General features: G+C 38.6%; 1 protein-coding gene across 1 annotated transcript in view; it reads left to right on the top strand.

The window, feature by feature from the left end:
* Positions 1-14,523, top strand: part of Bank1 (B cell scaffold protein with ankyrin repeats 1) — a 212,615-nt gene that overhangs the window by 157,214 nt on the left and 40,878 nt on the right. Inside the window, exons 8-9 of the mRNA XM_050160095.1 lie at positions 9,956-10,034; positions 13,433-13,741. Coding sequence (XP_050016052.1) covers positions 9,956-10,034; positions 13,433-13,741 — 388 coding nt within the window. The remainder of the gene's footprint in view (positions 1-9,955; positions 10,035-13,432; positions 13,742-14,523) is intronic.

The following is a 14,523-nucleotide window of genomic DNA, read 5'->3' as shown; positions in this document are numbered from 1 at the left end:
AGTTACACAGTTTTTATAGTACAGCATTTGAAAAGTTCTTAGATTTTGGTTGCAGATAAAACAAGTCATGTAAAATGTTGCATTATAATAGTTAACACTCTTTGGAAGAAATCAGACATGCCCATAGTCAAACTTGCATCGCAATAATTGTATTAAAGCACACAATAGATTGTGCTACTGAGGCCTGCAAGATAGCAATAATTTATGAATATTTATAATTTTCCTTTTAAAAGAAGCATCCATCTAAGATCACATATATACACCTAAAATGAACACATGAACAAAAGCTCTACTTATTCGCCATCACGAGGACAGGCTCCTCTAGACGATTTTTAAAAAGTTGCTAATGCATTTGAATCATTCCAAAAATTTTGTGAACCAATATAGACAAGAAATGTGAACCTTGTGTTTGAAAGTTGCATTGGTCGCTCTTGGTGCTGGTGACTGTGGTTCATGGACACAGGTAAGGACACTGGGAAGTACTGGGGGATCCGGTGTCCAGTTTTCCACTCATGGAAAATGGACACACTCAGTTTAAACAACAGTGCAGGAGTCGAGTCCCGTCATCACTGTTATTATAATTACCGTGATAGACAACAGTTACTACTCTGTAATTTGCAGGCAGCATCTTAATTCTTTAGGCATATGTTACACTTTAAGAATTTATGAATCACATAATTCTTTTCAGAATAGGAACTATTAATCTTCCATTTAAAAAATAAACCAAGGACAAAAAGTTAAATGTTTGATGGTGACACAGAGTTCTGGGAGAAATCAAGATTTGATGGGGAAGCTCAACCAATCACTTTGGCTAGGTTGTGGCCGCCTGGGGCCAGGGAAGAAAACCTGGCATCCAGGTGAGCTTGCTCTCCTCTCTGCACATGGTGTTTGCTGGTTTGCTGGACCCTGGTCGTGTGAGTTTCCCCGTTTTCAGTTATTAAATTATATCTGTTGTTTTGAGCTAGTCTGTTTATTTAAGTGTATCAGTCGAATACGCCGACAAAGATTGAGACTGGAACTTGACCACCAAGACGTCATTCTTGCTCACTGCACAATGGTTGTCATTCTCAAAATATATCAAAAATAAATATATATCTGTTCTCTAAAATGGGCCAAAATATAAGTCCTTGGTTTACCAAATTAAATTGGTTCTGAGAAAAATAACAAAACCAAAAGTCATGAACCTGGGGCAGGAACTTGTCAGGATAATGATGGGTTGGAGGACTGTATATATGTCCATTGAAGGACAGTATATATGTGTATAAAGCCACCAAAGCACAAAATTAATCTTAAGTTTACATAACTTGTTCCTGTCCACATTTAGACATCTCTTAAAGTCATCTCTTTGAAATCTGTGGTAGTTCTTCCTAAAAACAGTAGAATCAGCCACAGGGTCACTAATATATGTCAATGGCTGGGTCTGACTCTCACAAATCTGTTAACAGCCTCAGGTGGGACCTAGGCCAAGGCACAATGTTCAGGCCCTGTATAGTGAAGCCCAAACACATTACAGACTTGGCATCATCTCTCACTTGATGTCATATGAAAACTCATCTTTCTTTCATTGATATGCATTTCTTGTTAAAAGTAAAAGCAAAAGAAAGTAGTGTCTTAATGATAAAGTCTGACAATGTTATCATACAGGTGAAAAGCATGATAGAATCCCTGACAAAGAATGTTGGAAGTCTGCCACAGAGCATGCTGGGTATTTGACAACCCTGAAATGAAGATTTGCACATCTGTTCTGGACCAGATAGAATGAGGAAAAAAAAAGCAAGCAAACAAAAAAAGCAAAAACAAACAACCCCCGCCCCTCCCCCCTGAGATTTAGCAAAGGATCCTCAGTAGGTTTTAAGTTAGGGTTAGTGAGGACAGTACCAGAGTCACTCAAACCATTGTGGGTACTGTGTCCCAGTGATGTGGGATTTCCCTCTGTATGTTGTGATTACCATAAATGAATAAAGAAACTGTTTTGGATCTATTGCAGGACAAAACTTAGCTCGGCAGGGAAAACTAAACTGAATGCTGAGAGAAAGAAGGGTGGAGTCAGAGTGACACTATGTAGCCCCACTGGAAACAGATACTGGAACTTTAGCCAGTAAGCCTCAGCCACGTGGTGATACACAGATTAATAGAAATGGGTTAAATTGATATGTAAGGGTTAGTCAATAAGAAGCTAGATAATGGGCCAAGTAGTGATTTAATTAATACAGCTTCTGTGTGATTATTTTCGAGCTAAGTGGCCAGGAAATAAACTAGCAGCCTCCTTACTATATCCCAGGACAAGCCAGGCTCAAAAATCTAAGTGTTTTGATTTCCATTTTTGACTATTAGCAAAATAAGAAGGAAACAATATAAAGTTGTTGTTATGATGAGTATCAAAAAATAGCAATATTCTTAAATCACAATTTTAATACTCTAACATTTAGATGAATGTATCATAAATGTTTAGAATTTTTCTTTTCCCCTTTTCTGTCTATCAAGATAGCCAGAGCCTAACTTAATAAAAATGTTTTCTATGAACAGAATAACATTGTCTATAAGAGTGAATTTCTGGTATATCAGGAGAATATGGACTTTCCTAACATTTTTGGGAATATGCAGGGTCATCTTTTAATGCCTTAAAGTGCTGGTAGCCATATCTCATTCTAAATGGAGCACATGAATCTAGATTTTCTTAAATTAATTTCATGTTTTCATACTTATTTACAATTTTGGCCTTATCTTCCTTATGAATCAATAATGGGTCTGCTGTTTCATTGGAAGTCTGCCAATCACCCAGGATATTTATCTTATGTGCTCTTTCTGGGCAGATTTGATAGATAATCTGACTCCCAGCCCCGACCCTAATGCTCAGATATGATTGGCAAGCAGGAAGAACTATATATAAATGGGATTTCCCTGAGGTTCACACACAGATACCCATTTCCTGACCCTCTGGCCAAGCCAGGCAGCTCCTTGTTCCACAAAGAGAACCTATAGTTTATTTTTTTATTATTTTAATTATGTCATTCACTGTCCAGAGTGTCCTTTCCCTGTTTCTGCTTTTGAATGTTTTATGATCATAACTAGAAGTCTTAGATGCCACCAACCTGAGGTTTACTTTTTGCAAAACTCTAAGTTATGCCTTCTATGAATATTTTGGCTTGGTTTATAGAATCAGATGACTTGGCATGTTACTAAGATGACTTCCTGTGTTTATACTTACTTATCTTACTGTTTGAAACCTCCAGTAAGAATACTCTCTGTATATCCTTGGGCAAGTTAGTTAACCCATTGTGCTTAATTTTTCATTCACTTAATGAGAATCATAATAGCAAATTAACTCAAAGGTACATTGAAAAGTAAATATGTTAACATTGGAAATTAATTTTGGAAAGCTTATAGCATTTTCTGGTACATAGTAAATATTTAAGTTACTCTTAATAACTACTAATACTTAGGTTAATAACTATTAATACCTAGGTTATTTCAGCTATCATATTTACTATAAGTATTGCTTTTACTAAGATAAGTTAATATATTTTTATTTTGTCTCCATTTCTTCTTTGTTCAGTTTCTGATGTTTTGGATAAGTGCTTTAATAAAGCTAACTAAAAATTATCTTCTTTAACATTACTGTTTTTCTTTACTGACTGGACTTTGCTTATGTTGGACTGATATTGTTTCCATTTTTGTTTTAAAGGCAGTTTAATTTTCTCGTGAGCTGTAAATGTTTATAAAACTGTCCTTGGCATGGAACAGACTGTTTAACCCTACCCTACTCAGCCCTGCCCGACTTTTACCCTACTTACCTTATGCTACCCTACCCTACCCAACCCATTAAATACTTTATCCAGTCTTTGGACAGGAAGTAGTGTTCTCCATTTAAAACTAAAAGAGTCCTTCCAAAGATCCTCAGAGGTGAAGCTGAAGGTGAGCGAGGCACAGCACACAAGCTGATTTAAGTCAGTATTACCCTACGCTATGAAGAGCGCTGCTTTCAGATTCACATGCCTGCTAGCCTTGTTCCGGCTCCCTTAGAACTAGCTGTAATTTCTTTAGGCTGTGACTATGAAGACTAGGAATTCTTTTCTTTTACCAGTAGCTGAAACCTGTGTAGTGAATCACTCATGGCTTTAAAATGTCGAGCTGTCCCCTCTCCCCAGCAAGCAAATTGCTTCGTGACAGAGTGAGGTGCTATAGGCCTTATTGTGCAACAGTTGTGAAATCTACACAGCGACCATCTTGGTGTCTTGGCAATGGACTCCACAAAGTCAAATGTTTTACAGTTAAAACAAGTTAAACTAAAAACTGTCCAGATATCAGGACTAAAGAAAATGCTGGTTTTCTGCCAAAGTGAACTCACTGTTCTCACCGATTCTCTTCTGATTTCATATGGAAGTATTGTGGAAATAAATTTCTTGAATGACAATGCTTTTTCTTCAACCAGGAAAGGTTTCTGCCTTATATTATCTTAAATTCATTCAATTACAGAAAATGCATGTATAAGAGGTTTGTGCTATTATCAACTTATAGGTGTATTTTGCTACAATCTGTGGCTCCTTTGGGTGCATCAAGTATGTTTCTTGTGCAGAAGTAATGTTCCTTGAAGAGAAAATCTGAGCATACATGCTGCCAGTGCTCTCATTAGAATGCAATAGGATGGCAACGCCTTTGGGCAACTGATGTGAATGGAGCTTGACAGCTGCGATGGAGTGGTTACAGTGGGTTTAATAAAAATATTAATCAGAGATATATATGATATCTCTCAAAGAATTTTTTTCTTTTTCTTCCTAGTGAAACACTTCACTACTACCAAATATAGCGTGAGCACAGAAACCAGGAATGTTCTTAGCGTCACAATACATCCTCAATAATAAATGTTTTACTTTTCCTTGCTTCATCTCCCATCTTTCAAATATTGTAATCAGTAGGAATCAGCGGTCCATATTTGGAAACTGAGATTATCTCAGGCACATGAATACTGGGAATAGATTTGCAGCAACATACACTTTAAGGATTGTTCTGTCTAATTTGTCAAATAACACTTATTTGTTCATAGTAATAGTATAAAATTAAACAGTCCTTTGTTTCACTCGTCAAATAACACTTATTATCTAACAACTGAAGAGTATAATTTTTGTAGGAAATTGCTAAGTGTCTAACTGGCATTTTATGTTTGCGTCTGGCTTGAATTCAGAAACCGCTCTTACCTCTTATTTTAGATAAATGGAGTGTCCTTCCACTGTAAGGATGGCAATGATGTAGCTTTTATTGCTCTGCTGTTTTGACCGCTTGCTTCTTTGACCCCGACTCAAATTATTAAAGACTCAGAGACAGCAGACAATGAGTTTTTGAAAACTGTCAACACAAATATAAACCTGGCCCTTTGCTTTCACTAACTTCAGTCTGCCAGCTTGAAGGCATATAAGTCTGTCTACAACCTGCCTTCTACTTGGTGTTCCTTTGCATTATATAATTTTTAATCTTAATGTGATTACAGTATTCAAAACGAGTTAATGATTTATACCCTTGTCATGGTGGTGCCTTGTGTGTCCTCTGCTGACCTTTATTAATTAGATTATTATAAATTTACCAATGTCTAGACTTTGGAGTACTCAGTAGTGAACTTTGTGCTACTGTCTGGTACACGCTCCTGTTTTTGCCTTGAATATTAGAATATAGTCTATATTCTAGGTGTGGCAACTATAGATGCACATGCTTAGTCAAGGTCTTTCCATAACCTCCTCACCGCTCTCATATAGACTCTGTGCCCCATCTATGCCAACATCTGTCCCTTCTCTTTACATTCCTGTTATTAAATGCCTTATTGGTGGCCTGGGCCGCACCTTCCCTCATTTTGTGCTGGAAGAAGAGAAGTTAATTTAAAACTAACCTGAAAATTATCTGTAACATAAGCATTGTAAAATCAAAGTTTACTACCTTGTAGGATACTTGAGATTCCTTCAGCCTCCACCCTCCTGGCCTCCAGCTCCTTCATAACTTTACAAAGGAAGCTGTGCAGGATGGAATCTCACCAGATATGAGTGCATAACCTACACACCCTGGCCATTTGCCCTGCTTAATACCTATGAGGATAAAGAGGTTCAATATGAACCTACGATAATATTTGTGCAATGATTCCCTATACCTAAGTAGGGGATAACTTAAGAAGATTGTTAGCTAGGAAAAGGTGTCTGTTTCTAATCTTTTGTAATTTGGGGCCCTTTGGCTTTATTCTTTCTTTTTTTTTCTAGTTTGAATACAACTGGCCTTTGTTCAACTTTGTAACTGAATATAAATGTTTATGTAAACAGAGCTATGTGAAAAATATGGTAACATAAAATTTAATTCTATTTAATTTAGAGTGAAACAACACTCTAAAATAATATATATAGCAATTGCAGAGAGTTTTCTATTTACCAGGTTTTACTCTAAGTCCTTGATGTCAGCTCTATTTTCCAGTAACTCTATAGGGAGAGATACACTGAAGCTCTCTTAGTATAGGGAGAGGCCAAACCAGAATGGAATTAGCTGAGCTGATGCAAGTACTAATGGAGAGGAAAATCTGAATCCACATCTATCTGATGACTTTCCTTGTCTCAGAACTCATGACCCATGGAATCTGTGCATGGTCAAAGGGTGCCGATTAGAAAGACATTCTGGCGATGGGCAGCACCTGCCTACACCACGTGGAAGCTAACCTTGAGTAAACAAGTGCTGCCTCCGGGCGTCCTATCACAATTTACATCTTCTAAAAAACCATCATCTGCTGTTTGGATCCTGTGGCTTTTCTCTTTGCCTCATTTCCTTATGGACCACCCTGTTTTGCTTTGGCTCTTCTTCGCTAGAACACCCACCTTCATTCTTCCACCAGTTCCTTCATCCATTAGGTCAGTAAACATCCATGAACTGCTACCACTAGATTCAGGATGAGTCTCACAAGCCTTTCTCATCCTTCACAACCCAGTCCTAGCTATGATTTCACTAGGCATTTCATATGGAAATCTTGAATTAAGCAAAATACAAAATTATAATTTCTTGGTATATTTTCCATTGATTTTTTCCCCGAGCTAAATATTCAGCATCTTAGGGAATGTTATGTCATCTCACCCTGTCTACTTAGAAACTTGCCATGTATTATAGCATCATACACAGGGAAGATCCGCAAGAAATGTCCACTGCCTGATTGGTCCATGCTGGTGATAACAACCATGCTTAAACATGTCCCTCGCGGATGGTGTGTGAGGACCTTCTGGCTGCAGCTGTTGAGTAGTTTGGGTAAAGTCCCTGAGCCAGAGGCTTCTCTTTCTGTAAGATGTTTCAGCTCAGTCCTGAGCACCATTCTGAAATCAGAAATGCTTAATAAAGAATGGTTCTCTTTCTAGTTTGGATTTCTGACTATGTGATTACATTTTCCTTGTTTCTCTTTCTTGTACTTTTTCACTAAAGCCCTTCTGCCTACTGCTTCCTACACATCTAGCTTCATCTCAAAAAATGTCAACACAGCTCAGGTTTTTTATTCACTGTTCAGAAGTCTGTAGTACGAAATTTATCTGTTTAATTTCATGGCCAGTTTATCCTCTTATATTTTGGAAAGCAATGAGGCATTAGTTGGACAAGTATATTTTATAATCAATGTTCAGTAGCCTGTATCTAACTGCTCTTGTGAAATCTTTAAAGCACAATTTTGACTCTGTACTTGCAGTTCAGTTCTGTTAGGCAAATTTGTCAGTTACATCCTACTGATCAAGTCAGAAGCTTATTTGTCCTCTGTAAAACTAGTCTGTTTTCAGAGATTGGAAGATTCTCTACTTAATGCTCATGTATCCACTCCGTATATATTTTCAAGTGTTCCTACATCCAATACAAAGGATATTTAAGCTTAGCATGTTCTCTAAGACCTCCAGCTTAGTTCTAGATTGCACTGAAAAACGTGGTGTTAATCCGTGTCCACATCTCTGAAGGATTTTTTAAAAAAAGGCTTTAGCCTGAGGACTGGCCATCAGTTATTGAGGGTTAGAAATTTTCAGGGTCGTATTTGACTCCTTCCCTCCAGCCTTCAACATCATAGTTTTTAAACATCCTGTTTGCACCACCTCTGTAGTCCTTGCATCTATAACTGCCCCCCCCCCCGTCAATAGCTTATATTTTGAAAACCAAATTCTGAGTATACTGACCCTCTGACTCTCTGTCCCATTGTTTCTGAAAGAAAGCCTTGTACATGATGCATTCCACTCTTTGCTCACAGTGAATTTTATATATATATATATTTTTTATTGAGAATAAAAGTTTCCGCCTCCTCCCAGCCTCCCATTTCCCTCCCCATCCCCCCACTCTTCTCCCCCTTCCTCTCTAATCCAAAGAGCAGTCATGGTTCCCTGCCCTAGGGAAAGTCCAAGGTCCTCCCCCCTCCGTCCATGTCTAGGAAGGTGAACATCCAAACTGGCTAGGCTCCCACCAAGCCGGAACATGAAGTAGGGTCAGACCCCCTTGCCATTGACCTTGGCTTCTCATCAGTCCTCATTGTTCGCCATGATCAGAGAGTCTGGTTTTATCCCATGCTTTTTCAGTCACAGTCCAGTGAACTTCTTAAGATGCTTTGTGCTAATGATTCCACACAACCATTATATTTCTTCTCACCCAGGTCACCAACAACTCTCCTTGAAAGCCAGAAAAACTGGCTTCAAAGCATTTCTTTTGAAGTTTTGTGAAGCATTTAACTTTGTGATACATTTGAAACCCTCTCTGATTCTCCTGTTGGGTATTTGGATGTTTCCTCTCACCTGCCCTTCCATCCTCCTGATAGGTATTCAGGTGTTTCCTTTCACCTGCCCTTCCATCCTCCATCTACAATGCCTAGAGTGTAGCTCCAGGAGGTTTGGAGAGTCTCTGGATGACCCATCTATTGGTAGAAGTGGGGTACTGAAATCAACCATCACTGTGTTGGAGCCAACTTTAATTCTCTATTTTATCTGTAATGAGGATTTATTAAAATAAGAAAGTAGTGTATCTTGTTTCCCTTTATCTTCTAGCAACAATGAGTAATTTTGACTTTATTTTTTAACTTTCTTTTTTAATAACACTCTATTACTATATAGAAACCCGACTAAACGTTTAACAAATGTATAGATAAAGTCAGACTTAGAAAAAGAAGCCCTGCTTTCTTAAAATTATTTATAAGAAGGAAAATCTATCAAGTCCATATTATTATACTCATTAAGTACTCACTACCTGGTAGAGATGTGTTGACTTATATTATTTTGATTTGGCCTTCAGAAAATGAGGGGCGGATCTTTAAGCCACTTGAAGCTTGCATTCAAAACGTCTGGTCCCTGTTAAATACAGTCACAGGCCATCCTTTTCTCTATGCGTTTTGACAAACACAGTTTCTGTCACTTGGCTTTTTCTAAGAGGAACAGAATGTTCCACAATTATAAGGAGCTCTGTCTCCTCAGAGAGCTTAAACAGAACTAGCTCTTCCAGAGATAAATATAATTTGTTCTCACTCAGTAAGTCTGTCTTCTACATAGTATGACCTGGGGTATAAATCAGTGGTTAATGCATAGCATGTGGGAGGCCTGGGTTCAAGACCCACCATTGCTAATAAGTTAATAAGTAAACAAATACTAGAACCGACTTCAAAAGAACAAATAAATAGAAATGAGATTTTTTTTCCTTATAAACACATGGAATAAACATCTTTAAAATATGATTGCTTTCATTATATTACAATATACTTTATATAATTAATATCTTTTCAATGTTATATTTCTTTTTTTAAAATCAACTCATTATTCATGATGGATGGCTTTCTCGCTTGTGTTTTGAATGCCATGCATTGAACACATGTCGAAGGTTATAACCAAAGTTGGTAATAAAGAAGAATTAAGTATTTAATGAAACTTTTAAAGTATTTTCCCTGTAGGTACGATTAATGTACATTATTAAAAAGTACCTTCTTTCCTTTCAGATCCAAAACATTAACAGAAATAATGAGCAAGAAAATGACTATGAAGAGGATGTTGCCTCATTTTCAATACATTCTCCCTGTAAGTTTTCCTCCACGCCATGAATACATACATGTTTTATAATATGCTGTATGAAACCTAAAAACAAGGCTGAACAGAAAATGTGGGAAGGTATTTCATCAATCAATGTATTTTTAAATAATATTATGGTAAAGATGTTTTACCTACATATGCTAATTTAAACACCTTTCACAAGGTCAGGATTTAATAATCAAATATGAGTGTATGAGTTTTCTTACCCTTAAAATTATGTGAGTCCATTTGATATTCCTTTCTGGGTATTTGAAAACTGTGTTCCCAAATTTGTTTTTCAAGACATAATCGCATTCTTGGTGCAGCTGAGTTTCTCAGCTTTAAAGTGGGAAGCTAAGGCAAGGCTGTTTCTAAGAGTCTCCATGCCACAGCACATATAATCCTATGTCTAACACCTGAAGACAAATTCAGTATCATAAATGTTCAGGCCAGGTCTCTTTAGCATGCAGCGGTTTGCTTACCATCTCTACCAGTGATTAGGATGGGCATCTCACCCCTCAATCCGGAAAACGCTGATTACTGCTGTCCTCCGTGTCTCCACCTGCTGACTTCCTCCCCAGCCAGTGAAAATGCCTTTTCAAGTTAGTTCTAAATTCCTGAAGTTACCCTGGACTTGTGTTCTTTTTCTGCCACTATACAGCCGCCCCACTATAATACTACTGATTGCACCTTCAAAATATTGCCATCCTTCAACCCGCTGTCACTGCTCAGTGTTATTTGTCCTAGAGAGAGGGAGGATGAGCATGCCTCTGCCCTGGGTTTGCACGGTTTCGGCTCCCTCCACATGTTCTTCCTCCCCTCACTATCCTCGCTCCCTCCCTTACTTCATGCACACACCATAAGCCCTGTTTTAACAATTTTTTCATTTCCCTTTGCCTGTACCTTTCTCCACTGTGCTCAGTATCATTCAGCATTATATTTCATTTATCTGGTGCTTCATCTATGGCCATTCACTTAAAATACTTGTTTGGGGAGATTAGGATTGTTTTGTTCACGTCCATATGGCCTAGAAGCAGTACATGATCAATGCTCAGCTATACACTACTGGCCACAAGCTTTTTAAGTGACAGGCTAATGGGCAAACTAGACAAAATTCAATGCAAAGCTTACCAAAGTATACTTTGATGAAATCCTTCAAACATTATCATAAAACACACATGAATACTACATATTCATGAGTTGGTTAAAAGGGCTATAGGTTATATATTTTATCATCTTAATAATCAAAGGCTATGATTAAGTTCATTTTTTTTTTTTTTGCTATTCGAAATACCTAATTCAAAGTAAACGAATTTTGTATCTGCTGACTTCGAACACAACCCATAGCAACCACCTGCCCCAAGTTATATACGCATAGACCCAGCATTTCTCCAACGACAGAAGGACATGGCCTGGGCCAAGCATGTGGGTCCTGGGCAGCTGCCATTTCAGCATCCCTGTGTCAGTTCTACCTTCCTCAGGTACCCCACACAAAACACACTTCCCAAAATTAAAGATACATTTAAGATTAAGTTCATTTTTAATACTGACCATACATGTATCATGATATTCCACCCTCTGAAAAACTGCCAGTAACAAGAGAACATTATCACAGTCTCTTATAAAGAAAAATCTCATCTCTACAGCTGAAACTGAACTCTCTCAGCTCTGAAACCATGACTGGGCTCAGCCATCAGTTTTCATGGGGTTGGCGGAGGTTGAGGCACCCCAGTCAGCATCACAATAATGATGGAGCATGCTGAACCCTCTGCCTACTAACCCTAACTTGCCAGGGCTGTTTACATCTGCCAAGGCCCTGGAATGTCTGCTCCTTGTTGGTGTCAAGAAATGCTGATTCTAGAACTAAAGTGCTGGCGTGCAATTTCCTGCACTTGGCTGTAGTTCTGATGACTGATTTTCTTAGATGAAATGGTCAAGCATCTCCAGGTCCTTATGGCTGAGCAATAGTTCCCTTCCAGTCATTCCGTCATCTACTCCATGAGCAGCAGGGATCTTTTTGGGGTCAGTGTTTAGGTGTTAGGAATAGAAGACTGAATGAGACCTCTGAAGAAAAATCACACACAAACAACACAATATACACATATACTCCCCCAAACACCTACATACACCACGCACATACCACATACATAACACACCACACACTTATACTCCCCTACATACATATGCCACAAATACATACAGTATATAACACACACACCACACCTATCACACACACACGTCATACACCACCACACATACACCTACATGCACCACCTATACATACATACATTACACACACACAAAATACCACATATACCACACATATACAACATGCCTCACACACATCACACACACACACACACACACACCAGGTACATAGCACACACATAATACTCCCCCATACACATACCCCACATACACCCCATACACCCCACAATACACACACACACACACACACACTCCACACACATCCCAGAAGTCTGCTTGCTGTTCCCAGACTAGTATATCTAGAATCTAAGTTCAGTTCCAGAAGTAAAAACTGAGCTTTCTGCTGCTTCGTGTGAAAGAAAAGATTGTCCGGGATGCCATTGTACATGTTCTTTTCCACAGACCTAATTCCTCCCACACTGCTGGAAGTTTGCTATGGTGCAACTTCATTTTTCCCAACAACAAACAACAAATGCCTTCTTCCCCCACACTGTTTCATAGAATATTTAAAGCTATATTTTAGCTTAACCAAATTTTAAAAATTCTTTTTCATTGGATAAGACACATTCCAACGTCTCTTTGAAAGATCAGAAAGATTATGTCCTTCATTTTCACTTTTAAAAAGAAAACATTGTGTAAATTGTTTTATGGATGTGAAGTTATTGCAGCTTGATGTTGTGGTGCTATTCCTGGGTTGTTAGAGTATTTATTCTTAGACTAGAAAGACATTGACTCAATTATCAGAACAGAATATACTTTATCATTAGATATGCTTTCTCCAGAAAAAAAAAGACATTTCACCAAGAAACAATTTCAGAAATTAATGAAGTACCCATATTAATGTATGGTTGTTATTTATACAAATTATTTAAAATTCCTATTACCCTATTACCAGCACTAAGTAGTATTATAATATTTATTATTATATTACTGTTATATGTGTATTTACATGGAGATGAGAAGTAGAGGCACAGATTCCGTTTCAACAGTTTCTCTACAGTTAAAGATCACTGTCTCTGTGACTGTGTCGTGTGCTTGTGATACAAGATGAGCTGGGGCATTCAGGCTCATTGTGAAGCCGAGCTATGCACTGGGCATCTTTTTACTATACAGCAGGTCACAAAAGTGTGTCAACTGTGTTACAATTTCCTGTGAGACATTGGGTCTAAGCGAAGGTTCTCAATCTTCATCTTAAATAGCTACGCCGTCCCCAGCATTTCATCACGAACTCTGCAAGACACACAGACAGAGCATGGACGGATCTGAGGAACCTGAAAGGGCAGGGGACACAAAGGAGGAAGAACCAAGCGCCGAGGCAAGAGCCAGCCTGCCAGAGGTCGATGGTGTAAGCTCTGAGAACCAGTATGACGATTTGTATGTGTTCATCCCTGGAATTGACTCCGACAGCAACCCCCAAGAGCCTGTTCCATACTGCAGACCGCCTCTGCCCCCACCCCGACCAGGGACTGCTGCCTCGCAACTGGAAAGACCTCATTTCACCTCACAAGGTAAGTTCGTAGGTAGCAATGCAAAGAAGCAATTTGTTCCAAGGCTTCTGCACAACAGATGGTACAATGTGGACTCTGTGGAGACACGATCCGATTCCAAAACCAAGGGTGACGCTCGGATCCAGCTGAAGCTAAGGGAAGAAAAGGAGAGATAATCTCCTTACCCCTTTTCTCAATCCCTTCTCCCCCCAAAATAAAATGCCCTTGCAACGCTTCGGGAATGTGAATATGGTAACTAATGATACTAAAATAAGCATAATAGTTTGGAAAGAAGCTGTCGTGTTGCACGTAAAAGGAACGTGGTACATTCTGTAAAGAGTTCTGTGTACTAACCAGAAGGAAAGCTGTTAGGGGTATTTTACACATGAGCATAGGCGCTTCACTTACCTGGTGGCTGGGTTTCCTGGCCGCTAGATCTCCTAGGATTTCTCCTTGGAGATATCCATAGCCCAAAAACTCCCAGTTCCAAGGTTATTCAACAGCATCACCTACTTCATTCACCTATTTTGGGCTTAACCTCTCAAGTTATACACTGTTCTCACAAAGAAAATTTCATAAGACTAAAATTAAAATACCACCACTGTTTTATTAAATGCTATAAATAACCTAGGATCTGAGCACTAAAATATGTTATCAGATGTATGAGCACTGCTTGAAAGCGTGGAGTGATGGTTGGGCAGTTAAAGAGCACTGGCTGTCCTTGAGGAGGACCCAGGTTCAATTCCCAGAACCTACGTGAAGGCTCACAACTGTCTGTAACTCTATTCCAAGGGTTCTGTCCC

The sequence above is a fragment of the Alexandromys fortis genome, unplaced genomic scaffold, assembly GCF_014885135.2.
Source record: "Alexandromys fortis isolate MF-2015 unplaced genomic scaffold, M_Fortis_MF-2015_v1.1 scaffold_19, whole genome shotgun sequence".
Classification (NCBI taxonomy): Eukaryota; Metazoa; Chordata; class Mammalia; order Rodentia; family Cricetidae; genus Alexandromys; species Alexandromys fortis.
Note: the sequence above shows the minus strand (reverse complement) of the source record. Positions and strands in the feature narration are given on the sequence as shown.